The sequence below is a fragment of the Panthera uncia genome, assembly GCF_023721935.1.
Source record: "Panthera uncia isolate 11264 chromosome C1 unlocalized genomic scaffold, Puncia_PCG_1.0 HiC_scaffold_3, whole genome shotgun sequence".
In the NCBI taxonomy this organism is placed as follows: domain Eukaryota; kingdom Metazoa; phylum Chordata; class Mammalia; order Carnivora; family Felidae; genus Panthera; species Panthera uncia.
In genome coordinates this window covers 56,841,627-56,862,986 of record NW_026057584.1, presented here as the reverse complement: position 1 = coordinate 56,862,986, position 21,360 = coordinate 56,841,627, and the positions used below count along the sequence as shown (strand labels likewise).

Genomic DNA, 21,360 nt, shown 5'->3' with positions numbered 1-21,360 from the left:
CAATGTTTACAGCAGCACTTTCAACAATAGCTAAATTATGGAAAGAGCCTAAAAGTCCATCAACTGATGAATGGATAAAGATATGGCTTATATATACAATGGAATACTACTTGACAATGAGAAAGAATGAAATCCTGCCATTTGTGGCAATGTGGATGGAACTGAAAGGTATTATGCTAAGTGAAATAAGTCAGTCAGAGAAAGACAGATAGCATATGTTTTCACTCACATGTGGATCTTGAGAAACTTAACAGAAGACCATGGGGGAAGAGAAGGGGAAAAAAAAAAAAACAGTTACAGAGAGGGAGGGAGGCAAACCATAAGAGACTCTTAAATACAGAGAACAAATTGAGGGTTGATGGGGGAGAGGGGAAAATGGGGGATGGGCATTGACCCATAAATTTAATTAAGTTAAAAAAAAGCATTAAAAAATTATTAGACATGCAAATAAGCAGGAAAATACAACCCATAATGAGAAAAATAACCAAAAATGACCTAGAAATGACAGTTTATAGAATTAGTAGACAAATACACATTATTTTAAAGCTTTGTATTTTGTTGGTTTTTTTTACATGTATTTATTTTTCAGAGACAGACAGAGCATGAGTGGGGGAGGGGCAGAGACAGAGAGGGAGACACAGAGTTCGAAGCAGGGTCCTGACCCTGAGCTGTCAGCACAGAGCCCGACACAGGGCTCTGTGAGATCATGACCTGAGCTGAAGTTGGACGCTTAACTGACTGAGCCACTCAGGCGCCTCAGTAGACAAATATATGCTTATTATGACTCTATTCTATACGCTTGAGAATCTACAGGAAAGATTCAATGTGGTAGTAAAGAAATGGAAAAATTTAAAAGACCTAAACTGAACTTCTACAGATGAAAACTATAATGTCTAGGATGAAAAGTCTGCTGATGGGATAAATAGCACTTTGGATATTACAGGGAAAAGAAAAAGTAAATTTGAAGATATAGCAATAGAAACCATACAAAATGAAACACAAAGAAAAGCCTATAAATTTTTTTAAAAAATCATCAGCAAGCTGCATAATATGCATATAATTGGAGTCCATAAGAAAGGAAAGAGAAAACAGTACTGCAAAAAAATAATGCACAAAAATTTTCCAAATTTGATGAAAGCTATAAACCCACAAATCCAAGAATATTAACAAACCCTAAGCACAAGAAATAATTTTGCACCAAGGCACAGATCATCAAATTGCTTAAGACCACTGATAAGGAGAAAATCTTAAACACCGTCATAAAAAGGTGCATTACATACAGAGAAACAGAGATAAGAATGACAGATTTCTCATCAGAAAATAAGAAAACCAAAAGATAGTAAAACAATATTTTTAAAGAAAAACTATCAATTAGAATTCCGTATTAGCAAAAACATCTTTTAAAAATGAAGGCAAAATTAAAACTTTTTCAAACGTACAAAACTGAAAGAATTCATCATTTGCAGAACTGCACTGTAAAAATGTTAAAAGAAGTCCTCAGGCAGAAGGAAAATGACATCAGACACAAAGTGGGATCTATACAAAGGAAAGAAAAATAACGAAAATGGTTACCATGCGGGTAAATATAGAAAACTTTCATTATTTAAATCCCTTTAAAATATAATTGATAGCTTAAAGGAAAAATAACTCTTTTTGTGTGTGTGGTTTACAACATATCTAGAAGTGTATGGAAATAATAGCACAAAGTCCAGGAAAGGAGAAACCTAAGTATACTGTTGTTAGAATCTCAAACTACTTGTGAACTGGTATTATATCACTTGAAGGTGAACTGTAAGTTAAAGTATATACATATAAGACATATGTAAACCCCAAAACACCCACTAAAATAATGTGAAAAAGGGGCACCTGAGTGGCTCGGTCGGTTAAGCGTCCGACTTTGGCTCAGGTCATGATCTCACAGTTTGTGAGTTCAAGCCCGCGTCGGGCTCTGTGCTGTCAGCTCAGAGCCTGGAGCCTGCTTCGGATTCTGTGTCTCCTTCTCTCTCTGCCCCTCCCCCACTTGTGCTCTGTCTCTCTCTGTCTCTCAAAAATAAATAAATGTAAAAAAAAAAAAAAAATTTAAATAACATGAGAAAGCAATACAGTTAGTAAGGCAATGAAAAAGGATAAAATAAAATAATAAAAGATACTCAATTCAAAAGAAGGCAGAGAAGTAATAGAACAGAAGGGACAAATAGAAAAAAAATAAATAGCACAATAGAAGACTGAAACTCAAACCCAAATATACCAACCATATTAAATGTATGTAGCCCAAACATCTCCATTATGAGCCAAAGATGTCAGAATAGATTAAAAAGCAAGACCTGATATATGTTGTTTCAAAAAAAAAAAAAATTAAAATACAAAGATACAAGGGCGCCTGGGTGGCTCAGTCAGCTGACTGGGTGGCTGAGTCATGATCTCACAGCTGTGAGTTTGAGCCCCGCATCAGGGTCTGTGCTGGCAGCTCAGAACCTGGAGCCTGCTTCAGATTCTGTGTCTCCCTCTCTCTCTGCCCCTCCCCTGCTCACACTCTGTCTCTCTCTCCTTCAAAAATAAATAAACATTGTAGTGCCTGGGTGGCTCAGTCAGTTGAGTGTCCGACTTTGGCTCAGGATCTCACAGTTCAGTTCGTAAGTTCGAGCCCCGCGTCGGGTTCTGTGCTGACAGCTCAGAGCCTGGAACATGCTTCAGATTCTGTGTCTCCCTCTCTCTCTGCCCCTAGCCCACTCTCATTCTGTCTCTGTCTCTCTCGAAAATAAATAAACATTAAAAAAATTTTTTTAATAAAATACAAAGACACAAATAGTTTAAAAATAAATAACAGAAACAATATATATAAATTTCCTAACACTAATCAAAAGAAATCTGGAGTAGCTGTATTAATATCATTATCAGGGATAAAAAAGGGTAATTTATAATGACAAAGGAGTCAATTTATCAAGAGAACACAATAATCCTAAACATACATATGCATCATAATGCGCTTCAAAACACATGAAGCAAAAACTAACAGAAGTACAAAAAGAAATAGACAAGTATATATTTGGTATATATGTAATCTATATATGTATACATAATAGTATATACAATATATATACACAATAATATATAAAATATATATATAACAGTATATACAACATATATATACAATATATATAATGTGTATATATATAATAGTATTTATTTATTTATACACACAAAATAATGTGGTTGGAGATTGAGCTTTCTCTCAATAATTGACAGAATAAAGACAGAAATCAGTAATGACGTAAAAGACTTGAACACCACTATCTGCTACCAACTTGACCTGACATTTATAGCCACTCTATTCAACAGAAACAGAATATGTATTCAAGTGAATATAAAACATTTACCAAGACAGATGATATTCTGAGACATAGAACAAGTTTCAGTACACTTAAGAAGATTCAAATACAAAGTATGTTTTCCGAACACAATAGAATTAAATTAGAAATCACCAACAGAAAGACATCAAGGAAACCTCCAAATAACAAATCTCTAAATAACATACATTTAAATAACCGAGGGTTCAAAGAAAAATCAAAATGGAATTTTGAATTGAATGAAAATGAAAAAACAACATATCAAATTTATGATATAAAGCTAAAGCAGTACTTAGAGGATAATTTATAACACTAAACATCTATGAAAGGGGGTAAATCTAAAATTCATGAACTCAGCTTCCGCCTTAAAAAACTAAAAGAAAAGAGCAAATGAAACCCAAGATAAACAGAATAAAGGAATAAAGAGTAAATAATAAAATAGAAAATATAAAAATAATTGAGAAAATCTGGTTGTTTTGAGAAGATCAAAACTGATAAACCTCAAGCCAGACTAATCAGAGAAAAAAAAAAAAGGTAAGATAAAAAATACTATCAACAGGAATGAAAGAAATGGCATAAATCTAAATTATAAAGATATCAAAAGGATAGTAAGAGTATAATGAATAGCTTTATCCCAATAAATTCAAAAGTTAAGTGAAATAGACAAATCCTTTGAAAGACCACCAAACTACCACAGCTTACTCAACAAGAAACCGGTAACTATTCAGCATGCTAAAATTTCATTAAGAACTTTATATCTATGTTCCTAAGGGATATTAGTCTGTAGATTTTTTTTCAACTGAATTTTTAGTTTGAAAACAAAAACAAAAAACCCTCCACAAAGAAAACACCAGAGTCAGATGCTTCAACCTGTCAATTCTACCAAACATTTGAGGAAAAAATAATATAAACTCTCCACAAACTTGTCTGTGAAATTGAAGATGAGAGAATACTTTCTCATACGTTTGATAGCAAAATCAGACAAAGACATTATTAGAAAAAAAAAATACTGTTGACCAATATCCCTAAGGAAAATTAATGCAAACATTTTTAACAAACTTTTAGCAAATCAAACCCAACAATATATATAAAAAATAAAACACCATGACTAAGTCGGATTTATCCCAGGGAAGCAAGATAGTCTAATATTTAAAAATCAATGTATTTCACTGTATGAACAGACATTAAATAAACTAAAACCCCATTATTAGCATCTCAAGAGATGCAGAAAAAAAATGATAAAATCCATTATCCATTATTGATAAAAGTCTTCAGCTACCTAGAAATAAAAGGGTACTTCCTCAACCTGATAAAAGTTATCCAGATACAACAAAACAATAACAACAACAACAGAAAAAACCCTACAGTTAACATCATGCTGACTGGTGAAAAAGTAACTTCTTTCCTCCTAGGATCAGCAATAAGGCAAGAATATCTGCTTTTGCAATTTCTTTTTTTTTTTTTTTTTTTTAATATTTTAAGCAATCTCTATACCCAACATGGGGCTTGAACTCACAACCTCAAGATCAAGAGTCACACACTCCACCAACTGTACCAGCCAGGCGCCCCTGCTTTTGACACTTCTACTTAATATTATACTTAAAGGTTCTAGCTAGTGCAATAAGGTAAGAGTAAGAAACAAAAGGAAACCAGATTAGAAAAGAAGTAGAAATTACCGTTATTCACAGACAATGTAAGAGTCTATGTAGAAAATACTATAGAATCTATTTAAAAACTAATAAAACTAATAAGTAAGTTTAACAAGATTACAGGATACAAGACCAAAATACAAAAATTAATTGCATATATATATATAAGCTTATAATATATATATAATATATATAATATAATATATATAATATAATTAATTGCGCATATATATATATATATATATATATAAGCAATGAACAACTGGAGATACCAAAACAAAGCCATTTACATTAGGATCAAAAGTTGGAAACAATTACATATACATTTAACCAAAAAAACATACAAAACCTACACACTAAACACTACAAATCATTGCTGAGAAAAACTGAAGATCTAAACAAAGAGAGAGACATACTGTGTTCATGTAATAAACTAGGCAATATCAGAAGAGACAAGTGGAGAATAGAGAGTAAAAGAATAACATAGTTTTGGGGGGGCTTTTTCGTTACTTTCATTTTTATTTGACAGAGAGCACACGCAAGCAGGGTACAGAAGCAGGGAGAGAATCTTAAGTAGGCTCCATGCTCAGCACAGAGCCTGATGTGGAGCTTAATCCCACGACACTGGGATCATGACCCGAGCCAAAATCAAGAGTCGGATGCTCAACCAACTAAGCCACCTAGGCGCCCCAATAACCTAGTTTTAATTAGTGATTTACATCACATAAACACATCAACAACAAAAATGAAGAGTTATGAACTGTAACTCCACAAACTTTGAAAACCGAAAGAGAACTGTTTGTAGGAGATACTCTGAACTGAGAGACAACACAGAAGGCAGCACTAAGAAGAAAGTGAGAGAATAAAATAAGTGATGTTTGCCTTTGTAAAGCAAGGCAGGATGAACACAAAAATAAGATGGGCAGCAATGAAGGTTTACATGAAGACCTCACAGAAGACTTTGCAACAAAATGAGACGTTGCTGGAATAAGCCTTGCAATACAAGGATACAAGGTTTTCAAAATGATTCTGACAAAAACCAAAGTTTAAGAGTAACAATACTATGTTAATGTTTTAAAGGATAATAAAAGAGATTTGCTTTGTAAATCACCACAAACCTAAAGGCTGTTGCCATCTAAAAAAGGGCAAATGATGTCAAAATTGTAGCAATTAACAAATGAAATATAAGTTGTAGAATAAGTTCTTAATATAACAAATCAAGAACATTTTTTCAGATTTCATCAGATATTAGTTTACTTGTATTAACATTCAATTGTTATCATCAAAAGGTAAACCTGGATGCAAACACTTAGATAATGCACACTCATTATCAAGTTTTCAACTAGAATAAGTATGCCAAATTATATCTTGAAAGCCTTCAAGTCAAATTACCTTTTGCTGGAATAGTTTACTTCTACATGTTTAAAATGAAAATGTCCATAAAGGAATCTGGATACATAAAACAACAGATTTCATAAAAAATATCTTAAATGCTGTGCATACTGATGACTTTTAAAATAACACATCTTCACATTTATGCTGTTATGGATAACGGTAATTAATACAAACATCAAAAGCAATCATTGTAGGAATACTGGTCATTTTTACACAGCCTGGCAAATTATCAAGTACCTGCTGGTTATTAATTTTCAAACATATGGGAGCCCTGTGGTAATACACATTAGATTGAGTCTCTTCCACAAATATGGCATAATGAAAAAATGAATTATTAATCTTCTCTATAAGAAATCATTTAACTCATTCATATTTTTGGCAATGTACAACTTAAATACTCTTCTACATGGAAAACAAAATCAAGAATATTAGTAAAATATGCTTTATTTACATGATCATGAAATTTAGGCCATTTTCCCTCTATAACCCTATTCTTATACATGCAATACAGTTTTTATTACTTTATACAGGTTTCTCCCTCTCTCTCTCTCTCTCAAAATAAATAAATACACGTTTATTTCCTTAAAACTAATTAGATACACAAATGTATATAATTCATGCATTCTCAGACAAGAAAAAGTTCTTTCATAACTTTTCAGTAACTAAGAACTTTACAAATCATGTGTATTTCAAATCAATCAGATAATAACAGAAAGATAAATAATTTTCAATCAACTTAATCTTTCTAAATTTCACAAAATACATGGCTGCCTTAAGTGACATCATTATATGTCAAATTTGAAAGTATTTTTTCAGTAACTACTTTAAAGTTATGACTTATATACATTTAATTTGCAGCCAGCTTTCTTAATTTGTTTATAAATTAACAGTTTTCTAAAATCTTATGCTCCTTTTTTTTTTTACGCAAAGCAGGAAAAAACTCTACTGTCATAGTAACATTTAGATTGCTTTTATTATATAAGTGCCCTGTATACTTGATATCAACTACTCACTAGCCTCAAAATCATTATAAAGTACGGGTTAGTAATTACTCATGAAATAACAAAATCATCTAAATTAGAATTAAATATCCTAAAATAAGATAAATAGGGGCCCTGGGTAGCTCACTCAGTTAAACGTCCAACTCCTGATTTCAGCTCAGGTCATGATCTCACGGTTTAGACTGAGCCCCAAATCCAGCTCTGTGCTGACAGCATGGAGACTGCTTGAGATCCTCTCCCTCCCTCTCTCTGCCCCGTGTGTGTATGCGCGCTCTCTCTCTCTCTCTCAAAATAAATAAATAAACTTTAATAAATAAATAAAGACAAGATAAATCATTTACTACCATATTCAAGAATATGACATGGAAATTTATATAAAATAATGTGATCTGCTGAAGCAGTAGATTTCCATGTACCATCACACTCCAAAAGAAATAATAATCAGGGTAATATAATCTATTACACTTCAAAAATGGGGTCTTCCCCTAGAGCTCTACCACACTGAAGAAAATCCAAAGAAATGAAATAGTAAAGGCAGCATGTTAATTTAATAGAACTTTATGCTAAAGTATCTGTCAGAAAATACTAAGGTTCTTTGGCTTAATGAAAGAAAAATCTACCAGCCCATAGTAACAATAATAGTACTGTAGACTACAATGCAGAAATAGTCTTCCTGGAATATGTTGTCATGCTTAAAAATGTATGTGAAGAGTTTAGCAAAAAACATGAATATATTCCAAAAGTGTTCTCTTCTATCCCCATTTTATATAAATCTGGAGCCATTCTAAATCTGAATATAAAAAAGATATGCTATACTGTTGACTACAGAATACTACAAAGTTTTATTGCCATTTAAACAAAGAAGCCATAACAGTTAAATGAGCTCAAGAAATAGGTTTCAGTATCACAAGGTGCCAGCTGTAAAGAGTTATGGCTAATTGAATATGGAACTCCTGCTTAATCAGATAACTGCTCTGCTATTTCCAAATGAAATGCCATTTCCATACTGCCTGAAAATGGCCCGTTTTATTGGTAACCAGAGAAAACAATATAAACTGTAAATAACATTAAGTGCTCTGTTTACCCATTCCAGGCACTGAAGTAGCAGGGGATCCAAGACGTCTTGGTAACACATTTGATGATAGGGCTGGAGTAACAGTTCTTTCTGGGGGTCCACCAGGGGCTGAACTGTCCTTTGGTGGTCCAGGAGATACTGGAACTTGTGGAGAAGGGCCCTGGCTAGAGCTTGCTGGTGTTGGAGAAAGGTTTCTCTGAGCTGCAGTTCGCTGACGAATCTCTGAGAATAAGAATTAAAAAGTGTATTTTCATTTTAATATCTGTATTAGCCAATACCACAAATGACACGTTTAGTGAAGTTTTGTGGCACCAGAAAGCATCTCTAGGGTCAAGACTTCTTATAATAAGAAATCTATAAAATGTACATTGAAAACTGACTATAACAGAGTACTCCATTTCTGATCCTATACTTCCAACTGTATATATTTACACAAAAAGCCTCAATCTATCACAGGTATCACTTTTCAAAATAAATTCAATGAAAATAAAACCATCCCCAATAATGTGTCATGTCTTTTTATAGTAATCCTCTCTAACTTATGATGAAGGAAAGAAAGTTTATTAAAATTAGTGAAAACTCTAATGAAAATGGCAGATTTTTTTCAAGATAAGAAAAAAGATAACTAAGAAATGAATGAAGTATATTCTAGAATCATCAAATAATTTATGAGGTACTTAATCTAAGTAGTCACAGAAATGCTGAAAAAGTATTCTTTACTATTAGGTACCATTCCCACTCTCCTTATATTATTAACATCCTTTTGGTAATTTTTTTTTTGTCAATACATTCAATAAAGGAAAACTTCCACTCTGCATAAACAGTATCATCACAAATAAATCTAAATAAATCTCATCTTTTAGTTGCAGAAATTACAAGATTTTCTGTATTAGGGGTTGGTAAATGTGCCATATCCAGGCTCCTGCCCCTTTTTATAGTTTTATTAAAACATGACAACACTCTTTTTTGTTTACATATTGCCTATAGCTGCTTTAGAAGAGCTGAGAAGAGACCATATGACTGTCAGAGCCATTTACTATATTTACTATCTGTCCCTTTACAGAAAGTTTCATAATTCCCTACTCCATAACATTTCACTTCTATCATTTCCCCTTCCCACCATATCTTACTTGAATGTCAATGGTAAGATCTCAAGTAAAGAAGTGCTTATAGCTTTTTAATTCTACATATCACCTTAAATTATCACAAATCTTTGAACAGTAGGCTGAAACTAAAGAAGTTAAGTTCCAATTGGCATGACTGGTAAAAATGCATACTTCCAGAAGCAAAATATTTTAAGTTTGGACTCTGTTTGGCAGTTAAAGATTTTCATTAAAAGTTCACTGCCACTAAAAGTATAGCTCTAGCATCAGATTTCAGTTTACTACAATCTAGTCTACCAGCTAAGAACCTGGGCCCTGTAATCAGAAAAGTCTGGTTAGAATCCTACAGCTTTACAAGACCTTAGATGGGATAACTTCACTAAACCTCTTTTCTTCATCTGTAAATTCAGGATAATAATATTAACTCATAGAACTGTAATAAGGATTAAATAAGATAATGTCTGTATTGATAGCTCACATTTACTGAATACATCCATAATATTTCAGATGACAGTGTTTTCACACAAAGTATTTTCAAATGACCAGTTAGGGTGTTATTACTGAGACCAACTAATTGTCCTCTGGCTCTTAATTTAGTCTCTAACCTAGCCACTGAAATAATAAATTACAAGCAGATCATCATTATAGAAATGGAACTGTCTTTGTATTTGGTGATTTTCCATGCAGTTTGGAAACTTTCAGATTTTACCTGGACTAATTGTATCCTAATATCTCTTGCAAATTAGCTGGTTACCTAATTATCTTTTACTCACAAGGAACACCTTAAGAGGTGGTAACACATTAGGAAAGCCATTAAATGCTGCAAAAAGTACTGAGGGGCACCTGGCTGGCTCAGTCAGTACAGCATGCAACGCTTGATCTCAGGGTCATGAGTTCAAGCCCCAGGTTGGGTATAGAGTCTACTTAAAAAAAAAAAAAAAAAAAAAAAAAAACACACACAAAAGGTACTAAGAGCAGTGAAATTATATTAAGATTTGGTCATTTGAATTGATTTCATTTTTTTTTTTTTAACGTTTATTTATTTTTGAGACAGAGAGAGACAGAGCATGAACGGGGGAGGGGCAGAGAGAGAGGGAGACACAGAACTGGAAGCAGGCTCCAGGCTCTGAGCCATCAGCCCAGAGCCCGACGCGGGGCTCGAACTCACGGTCCGTGAGATCGTGACCTGAGCTGAAGTTGGACGCTCAACCGACTGAGCCACCCAGGCACCCCTGAATTGATTTTAAAAAACAAGGTATCAGGTACTGCAAATCATTTTTCAGCCAATTTTCAGGTAAACCATAACTCAAAAAAAGACATTTTCCTTCCAGATAAATAAAAGTTTAACATGTATTAGACTATATTAAAAGTAGCTATTAAGATTTGAAACTGCTTCCTCTAAATGCGCATCTACCCTGGAGCACTTAACTAAAGTACCCTTTTAACATCAGCCATGTAGGACTGAAAGATGAGGTCTGTAACTAGCTAGTTAACAAAGGACACCATGTGTAGCATTCCATGAAAGAGACCCTTGGCTTAATAATTTCTAAATCTAAATTTAGGCAGAAAAGGGAGAAAAATGATATAAGAGAGTCAGGAAAGGGAGAAAACATAGTGTCATTGTTTTCAAAGGAAAAGCAAGTAACAAAGAATTAGAATATCAATAGGTGAAAGTACCTAGTAGTACAACATCCAATCTATAGTTGGTAAGGTGTTATGAAATATTCTGGTAGTCTCAATTTAAAACATCTAAGATTTATCTACTTTTAGTCACCTGCCATTCACAAATGCTTTGTAATATAATTTCTCTAAAATGTTTATGGTATTCAACTAAGTATTATATTGTTATATTCAACATTTCCTGCATTTAAATGTAAAATACCATCCCCCCAAAATATTTACCAAGCATTTCACATCATTCTGGCAAAGTATCATAAAGAGTGTTTCATAAATTCAAGTCTTCACTACAAGATGTTTCAACATCCTTATCTGTGATCAGTCACTGATTCAATAAAAATCACATTCAACAAGAATGAGTACATGTCTATATTTTTAAATTCCAAATGAAACAAATAGAATCTGAATGAGATTAAAAACCAGTACATTACAATAAACAAATTTTAAAATAATGAAAAAACAAGACAGTTGTTAAAAAGCATAGACTGCCAGAAATAAGTCAGAGAAAGACAAATACCATATGATTTCACTCACATATGGAATTCAAAAAACAAACAGATGAAGATAGGGGTGAAAAAAAGAGAGAGGCAAGCAATAACACAGACCCTTATCTATAGAGAACATACTGAGGGTTGCTGGAGGGGAGGAGGGCAGGGGAATGGGTTAAATGGGTGATAAGTATTAAGGAGGGCACTTGTGATGAGCACTAGGTATTATATATAAGTGATGAATCACTAAATCCTATACCTGAAACTAATATTACACTGTATGTTAACTAAGTGGAATTTAAATAAAAACTTGAAACAAAAAAAAAAAAAAAAAAAAAAAACAACCAGACACCGGGATCAAGCTGTGTGGATTTAAGTTTCAGCTCTACCCTGTTTATTAGATGTGCATGCAACCTTTTCCAAGTTGATGACAACTTTCAGTTCAGCTTCCTCATAATAGGAATACTTAACCTCTTACGGTTATTGTAAAGATTAAATGAGATAAGCAACACAAAGGGCTTAACCAAAGCACAAGTACTTAATAAGTACTTAATAAACAATAACTATTAGTAGTATTCATCTGAACTTTCCAGAGATTACAATAAATCAAAAGCTAAGCAACCTACAACTTCTAAAGCCATAATTAAAATAAAATGTAGATATTAATGTACAAATTAAATGTTTTCCTAAAGTTATTTGTGAACTGACTTAAACGTGTAAATTCACAATTTATGCAAAAACTTAAATCTATAATTCTAGCATATTATCGATAATTCTTGAGATAAAAGTTCTAGAAATCAAATAATTCTCTTGATTTATCAGATTTTTACATACTGATTCTTTACATGTAGAGGGTTTTGTCTTCATTTCGGTATTAAGCTGGAATAGGAAGAATACCATATTATAGTTAGGAGACCTGGATTTTCATCCTAGTGATACCACCAGTTCCTTATGTAGATAAAAAGTCTTTTATCTACTCTGGGTTTCAAATTTCTTTAAAGAGTGTTGGCAAAACTACAAAGATGATCCTCATATTTTCCCTAGCACTGGTCAAAGGTTTTCTGAACACTGTGTCCGGTTCTAAGCCTCATAAGAAAAAGTGTCAAGAAAAAGCTTTTGAATGATTCACATATGTAAATGCGGAGATTTTTAAATTGGGGGTGAATAAGGCTCTTTATAAGTGATTACTAAATGTAGTTCTGTGAGATATAAGGGATATATCTTCAGAATTTCCATTGTTAAATGTATATAAACTCTGGTCTCTAATGTTTAAATTTATATGATTCCTTTAAACAATCAAAATAATAAAGACCATGGATCTGACATCTCTTTTACTTTCAAAATTTTCTGAACTCTATATTCACTGTACCATCTTCTACATATTCTACTCATGCTAAGCTACTTTAAACTCAGCCTCTGCCCTATTTCTCCACTTAGATAGTTTTCTCAATAGGTGGATGCCTTTTAACAACAAAATTACTCCATAACCTCTTCCTTCCCATAGAGGCAAAGCTTTTGGGAGGGAAGAAAAACTTCCCCAACATTTCACTTCTCAACCCAACACAATCTGTTTTTTGTCTTTCTTAGCTACAATATCACTTACCACTTACCACTGAAGACACCACTGCTTTGGTTACCAACAAACCTACACCATTACTGTTAACAGCTACTCTTTAAGGAATCCCTATTATCTACTAGGAACTACACTAGGTGATTAATGTGAGTTTACTAATTTCATCTAATATTTAAACCAACTCTTTGAGATAATTCTCATCCTTAGTTTTCAAAAGAAGAAACTAAAGCTCAAAAGCTAAGCAACTTGCAAATTCTCACAGTAAAATAAGAGATGGAGGCAGGATACAAATCCCAGTGTTTATTACAACAATGCCTTCAACTCTGTTATAACTTATCAGATTCAATGGCCTCACTTGTCTTCTACTCACCTGACCCTTTGCAGACTATGACAGCAGATGCATCCCTAACTACACTTCAACTTTCTAGGTGCCAGTTTAGTTCTGCTTTTAACTTTAATCATTCCTTCTTTTTCCTGGGCTCCTCCTTTTGCCATCTACCCTTAAATGTTAATATTCCCTGGAGTTCTGCCATAGGCCTTCTTACTCTGTTTTCTCTCCCTGGGCAATTTCACTCAATCCTATGGTTTGAATAACTATCATCTATACGTCCCAATCGTTCCTAATCTGTACCTATAACCTTAACCTTCTTCCTGAGCTTCATATGAAATAATCAATTACCTATAAACCATACCACTTAGATGTCACTTGACTCAACAAATCCAAAAGCAAATCCATTATCTTCTACACAAACGTACTACTCCAAGTCTTATGCTTATCTTGCTTAAAACATCTAACCAGTTGCCAAAAACCTAGGTGATATCTGGACCCCTCTTCCCACTCCCCACTTTCCAAATCTAATTGTCATAAAATCTTGTCAATCTAATCTTAAATCTTAATTATCTCTTAAATCTCTTCTTTTTCAACTCCTTTGCCACAACTTTATATCCTGTAGGCCTTTATCTCTTACCTATATTAGATTATATCCTAATCCATCTCCATGTCTTCAAACTTGTTCTCTCCAAATCCATTCTCCATATTACAAAAAAAAAAAAAAAGTGTTCTTTCTAAAATGCAAAGCCTCCAGTGGCTTTCCATGTCACATATACAATAAAGTCTCAAACTCCAGAATGTTGCATACAAAATGCTTCATGATCATCCTTCCCTCACATAAACACTACCTCCCTTTTTTGGGCATACAGCACTATTTGCAGTCTCTTAAGGTAGCCCATTGTTTCCCTCTTCTTATCTTTGCATGTGAAGTAGACCTGAACAGTCCTATCCCAGTGTGTTCTCAAGGCACACTGTTACTAAAATTTATAATGCATTGTGATTTGTACCTACCACCTTCATTGTGGTCCTTAATACGTTAAGATTATTTACGTGAGCGCACCCTTTTGAACCAAGAGCTCCTAGACAGGAACTGCATCTTAGTAGCCCCAGGATTTGGTAAGTAATTACCACAGAGTGTGAGCTTAATAAACATCTGTGAAATAAATTTACTTTCCACTTGCATTTCAAGATTAAATTTCCAACTGCCTGTTATCCAACTTAGATGGTATAGTAGGCAGAAAAATGGCCTCCCACACATATGCACATTCTCATCCTCAGAACCTACAAATGTTATGTCACATGAAAGAGGAATTAAGATTGCAGACAGAATTAAGATTGTTAATCAGCTGAATTTGTGTTGCCTGCTTCATTGAGAATTTCAGCCTAACTTCAGGAGACCATACAAAAAAAGCCAACTTCAAGCAGAAAATATGCTAATCACATATGCCATTTGCCAGCCTGTAGTTTACTATTTGTGTTGTTCTGCTTTTTAAATTAATAATAAATTTTCTTATATTATTTTATAAACAAATAATCCAATTTAAAAACAGGCAGAGAACATGACTAGATGTTTTTCCAAAGAAGACACAAAGATGGCCAACAGACACATGAAAAGAAACTCAACATCACTAACCATCAGGGATATGAATATCAATGCCACTGTGAGATATCACCACACACTAGTCAGAATGGCTAGTACCAAAAAGACAAGAAATAACAGGTGTTGGCAAGGATGTGGAAGAAAGGGAACCTTTCTACAATATTGGTAGGAATGTAAATTGATGCAATCACTATGAAAAACAGTATGGAGCTTCCTTAAAAATTAAAAATTTTAAAGTAGAAATACCATACAACTTCCACTTCTGAGTATTTACCAGAGAAAAACAAAAACACTAATTTGAAAAGTTAAATACACCCTTATGTTCAACGCATCATTATTTACAATAGCCAAGATATGGAAGCAACCTAAGTGTCCATCAACAGATGAATGGATCAAGATGTGCCATTTACACACACACACACACACACACACACACACACCTATACATATAATGGAATATTATTCAGCCATAAAAAGGGGTGAGAACTTGTCATTAGCAACAACATGGATGGACCTACAGGGTATAAAGCTAAGTGAAATAAGTCAGACAGAAAAAAGACAAGAACCATGTAATTTCACTTATAATGTGAAATCTAAAAAAAATAAACAGGGATGCCTGGGTGGCTCAGTCAGTTGAGAATCCAACTCTTGATTTTGGCTCAGGGGAGCCTGCTCAAGATTTTTTTCCCTCTCTCTCTCTCTCTCTCTCTCTCTCTCTCTCTCCCTCTGTCTCCCACCTGCACTAAAATAAAAACTAAATTAAAATAAATAAATAAATAAATAAAATGAACAAACAAAATAAAAAATAGACTCATAAATACAGACAACAAACTGGTGGTTGCCAGAGAGGAGGGGAGGATAGAGGGATGGGCAAAATAGGTGAAGGTGCTTAAGGGATACAAATTTACAATTATAAAACAAGTAAGCCACTGGGATGAAAAGTACACCATAGGGAATACAGTCCACAATACTGCAAGAACTTTGTATGGTGACAGACGGTAGCTACACTTAGCTTGGAAAGCTAACGTACACAATTGTCAAATCACTATGTTGTACACTTAAAACTAATACAATGTTGTATGTCAATTGTACTTCAGTTGAAAAGAGGATGTTTGGCAACACCTGGGAGGCTCAGTCAGTTGGGCATCCAACTCTTGATTTTGGCTTAGGTCATGATCTCATGGTTCATGGGTTCGAGCCCTGCTTGGGGCTCTGTGCTGACAGTGTGGAGCCTGCTTGGGATTCTCTCTCCCTCTCTCTCTGCCCCTCTCCCACTCATGGTCATGCTCGTTCTCTCTCCCCCAAAATATATAAACATTAAAAAAAAATGTTTTGCTTTATAATTCTTTATCTCAACATTTACTTTTTTCATCACCTTGATGGTTTATTTCTACTTAGTCTCCTACCTCTTTCAACTTTAAACAACTTGCACCTGGCAGCTCACCAACATCCCATTTGGTAAATTATTATTTTACAACATTTAAACACAATTTGTTAATTCTAAGAAAAAGTTTTCTTTTATTTCCTTCAACTCAGCACGTTTATTAAGCAACCACTCTGAGTAAAGCACCACTGAATGGAATGCAGAGTTGCACACAGAGGTGGCAAGCAAAGATCACACAAAAATCATGAAACAGCAGGTAAGTGCCATAAAAAAGGAACCAACAAAGTGCCATAGAGGGCCCTAGAATGGGGAGATTAAACTCGGTGATGATGGGATGAAGGAAGGGTTCATGGGAATGGGGCATTTAAGACGAACACTGAAAAATGGATGGAGACATAAATGCCTTTGTTACCTGTATTAAGGCACACGTGGCAGTTTTAAAATACAAGCCCAGGATGCTTTGGTTTGCCTGCCATCAAATGGGGGATGGAGGACGTCTATGTCCCCTCCCTTGAATCTGTTCCTGTTTGACCAAGAGAATATAAATGTGCCAGTTTTCAGGACTACTTTCTGTCTCTTGGGCTGCTTGCTCTTAGAATCCAGTCACCATGTTGGAGCAAGCCCAAGTGACCCCATGAGAGAACTCCATGCGGAGAGGAACTAACAGCCAGCACCAACTTGTCAGCCATGTGAGTAAGCCATCCTGGTAGTAGATGTTCCAGGCCCAATCAGGTAGATCCAAAAGATGTGAGGCAGAGATGCTCAGTCTCTGTCAAACCTTGTCAACACTGAAAATTCATGAGCAAAACAAATGAATGTTGTTGTAAGCCACTAAGTTTTGGGGTGGTTTGTTATTCAATAGATAGCTGTGTGGGGCGCCTGGGTGGTTCAGTCGGTTAAGTGTCAGACTCCTGATTTTGGCTCAGGTCATGATCTCACGGTTCGTGAGACCGAGCCCTCTATCGGGCTCTGTGCTGACAGCATGCAGCCTGCTTACGATTCTCTCTCTCCCTCTCTCTCTGCACCTCCCCCACTCTCTCTCTTAAATAAATGAACATTAAAAAAAATAGATAACTGCAACAGTATAGATATGACACTTAAGAACATCCCAAAAAGTAAATTTACTATTTTACAAGTGTTTTCCAGATTTTTTAATCAAACATACACCTCAAAAAACAGTAAAATATGAAGTATCGTTCCCTTTGCTATCAAGATCAAAAACAGTGATTTCTACTTTAATCTTCCACATATGCCACGTAACACAAGTGAGTAAATTCTAAAAACCTACTTAAGAAGTTATAATCCATTTCCTAGAGCCATTAAATTTTTCTGCAATACTTATTGATTTCAAATTTAGCTGTGGCAGAATACAATTGACTTTTCTTTTGTTAATGTCATTAGTAGAGATGCAGGGTTATGTACAAAGGTAAAAAAGAATGTATAGGTGACTTCCTTTTGAAACAAATATAAGAAAGTCTGTTAAGAATTTATGGTCATAACTTAATCTTAGAACTTTGCCATTAAAGGTAACTGCACCATTTTCAAGTTCAAGCATCCCACTCTGAAAGCACAGTTACCCTTCCAGCTTAATTTCTCAATTATTCTTTCAACTCCAGAGGGATCTATAATCCATTAGTTATTAAAGGGGTCAGCCAACTTTTGTAAAGGGTTACATAGTAAATATCTTAGGCTTTGTGGACCACATACAGCTTCAGTTGGATATTCTTATTCTTCTTTCTTATTTTTTAGAACACTTTAAAAATGTAAAACCAATTCTAAGGTCAAGAGCCATATAAAAGAGATCTTGTAATTCAGACCCCTGTATCACTACTACCAATACCTTTGATGTCCATCACCCGCCTCTCATGTCTTTACTTCCCTCATGATCATCTTAGATTCTACAATATATTGTCATAATCACTCCCTTGCAAACAATTTCACCACCCTGCCCCTTTATCACTTTATTTAATCCATTAGTCAAAACCCCAACCCTGGTTAAAACCAACTCTCTTCCTACTCCATGCCTCTACCCATACAGCTAAACAACAGGAAAACATGCACAACCATGCTTTAAATTCGTGACTGTTAACTTTAAGTGGACTTTAGTGTCCCCTGGCATTCCTACATTTTCCTAATCCATTTACTCTCTTAGTCTCCTAGAGACCTATTTTATATATTCTCTTCAGGGCCCCAACGATGTCTCCCCCATTCTCACTCTCATTAAGAAAATAGATACAATCAGAAGAGAATTCTCACTACCTACTTGTATCTGCCCATGTTCTCTGTCTTCCCTTATTATTGATGAACTATGCACGCTCGTATCAAAAGCCAACTCCTGCACTTGTACACTAAATCCCATTCCTTCTTGCCTCCTTACGGACTCTCTACCAATTGTCCCCACTCTCTCCATCATCAATTATTCCATGTCTTATAGGCCATTCCCAATAGCACACAAATTTCTTACCAACCCCAAATATCTAGATTTCTTTATCCTATAGAATCTATTCAGAAAATTATACTTGCAAATATCATTTTTCATTAATTCCAAACTTTACTACTTTTTAATCTACTAAGAACAAAGTCTTCCCATCTCTCAGTCTACGATTTCTACAGAACTAGAAAGAATGCTAAGATTCTAAGTACCGTTATCATTCTATTAAATGTAAATATGTATATATACACATATATCTACCTTTTATGTTAATTTATTTCTTCATATCAAATGATTACCCTGATTTTCTAATATTAAGCACCCACTGATAAAAATTCCTTATAAAAAAGGGTCAAGACTAATACTGTCAAGGTCATGAAAAACAAGTCTGAGAAACAAGCACAGCCAAAAAAGCCTAAGAAGACAAGTCAACTAAATGCAATGTGGTATATCCTGGATGAGATCCTGAAACGTAAAAAGAACATTAAAAATAAATAAATAATAAATAAATAAAAAACTAAGGAAATCTGAATAAGCTATGTGGACTTTTAATAGTGAATCAATATTGGCTCATTACCCTTAACAAATGTACTATGCTAATGTAAGATGTTAGGGAAAACTTGGTACAAAGGTATATGGGAATTCTTTGTACTAGCTTGGTAATTTTTCTGTAAATCTAAAAATATTCTAAAACATTAACTTTATTAAAAAGAAGGTGAAGGTCAGGTTAGTATTGTTCCCAGTAAATATTACATTCCTTTTAATGCTAAACCTAAGAAAACCAAAGAATACTATTCTCAAATTTTATAATCAATCTCAGTATAATATATATTATTAATAATAAGTAATAAGAAATAAAAGAAATATATCTACTACACGTGAATCACAGTTCTGGTTCAGCAATCATGCAAGAGAGTTAGATTCAAATAAGAACAGCACAATTCAATTTGATTTGGGAGCAAATCTATTCAAGCACCATTTATGCACATATATATTCATATATATTTTTGCACATATATATATGCACATATATATTTTTCCCCTACCTATTTCAGTTCAGAAACAGGTAAAAGAGAGGAAAGGAAGGAAAAGGAGGGAGAGAAGGAGGAGGACGAAGGAAAGAACAAACGAATGAACAATGGTAAAAGCAAAGACATAAATATTTGACTAAATCACAGGAACAGAGAACTTAAACATAAATAAAATGTATGACTAAGTCACCTACACAATAATAGAAACCTAAAAGAGATTTGAAAGGATTAAACAACAAAACTCAATTATAATTCTCAAAAAGTAGAATGAAGTTGAGATATGTTTAGCATTTTTTTCGGGGCGCCTGGGTGGCGCAGTCGGTTAAGCGTCCGACTTTAGCCAGGTCACGATCTCGCGGTCCATGAGTTCGAGCCCCGCGTCAGGCTCTGGGCTGATGGCTCGGAGCCTGGAGCCTGTTTCCGATTCTGTGTCTCCCTCTCTCTCTGCCCCTCCCCCGTTCATGCTCTGTCTCTCTCTGTCCCAAAAATAAATAAAAAACGTTGAAAAAAAAAATTTAAAAAAAAAAAAAAAGAATTTTTTTCAATAAGGAAAAAATTCCAAACAGCAATTAATTACTGCAGATGAAGAACTAGTAATACTAGAATAGGACCCTCCAGAAGAAATACTTTTAAGAGGAAAAAAAAAAAAAAAGCTTATACGCTTCTTAAGGTTGAAAACCGTATTATATTCATCTTTGTACTCCTCATGGTATTTGCACATAAGAATTATTTAACATGTTCTTTTAAATAAACAATTCATTTATGGGGCACCTGGGTGGTGGCTCAGTCGGTTGAGCAACCGACTTCGGCTCAGGTCATGATCTTGCAGTTTGTGAGTTCGAACCCCACGTCGGGCTCTGTGCTGACAGCTCAGAGCCTCGAGCGTGCTTCGGATTCTGTGTCTCCCTTTCTCTGCCCCTTCCCCGCTCATGATCTATCTCTCTCTGTCTCTCAAAAACGAATAAGCGTTTGGGGCACCTGGGTGGCTCAGTTGGCTAAGTGTCCAACTTTGGCCCACGTCATGATCTCACAGTGTGCGAGTTCAAGCCCCGCGTCAGGCTCTGTGCTGACGGCTTGGAGCCTGGAGCCTGCTTCGGATTCTGTGTCTCCCTCTCTCTCTTTGCACCTCCCCAGCTCATGCTCGCACTCTGTCTCTGTCAAAAATAAATAAACTTAAAAAAAATTTTTTTTAATGAATAAATGTTAAAAAAATTTTTTTAAATAAAGAAACAAACAAACAATTCATTTATCTTATAACTAGTGGTTAATTCTCCC

General features: G+C 34.5%; 1 protein-coding gene across 3 annotated transcripts in view; it reads right to left on the bottom strand.

Moving 5' to 3' along the window:
• Positions 1 to 21,360, bottom strand: part of LNPK (lunapark, ER junction formation factor) — a 74,304-nt gene that overhangs the window by 12,939 nt on the left and 40,005 nt on the right. For all 3 annotated transcript variants that reach the window (XM_049615500.1, XM_049615502.1, XM_049615501.1), the window contains one exon: positions 8,477 to 8,689. In XM_049615500.1, coding sequence (XP_049471457.1) covers positions 8,477 to 8,689 — 213 coding nt within the window. The remainder of the gene's footprint in view (positions 1 to 8,476; positions 8,690 to 21,360) is intronic.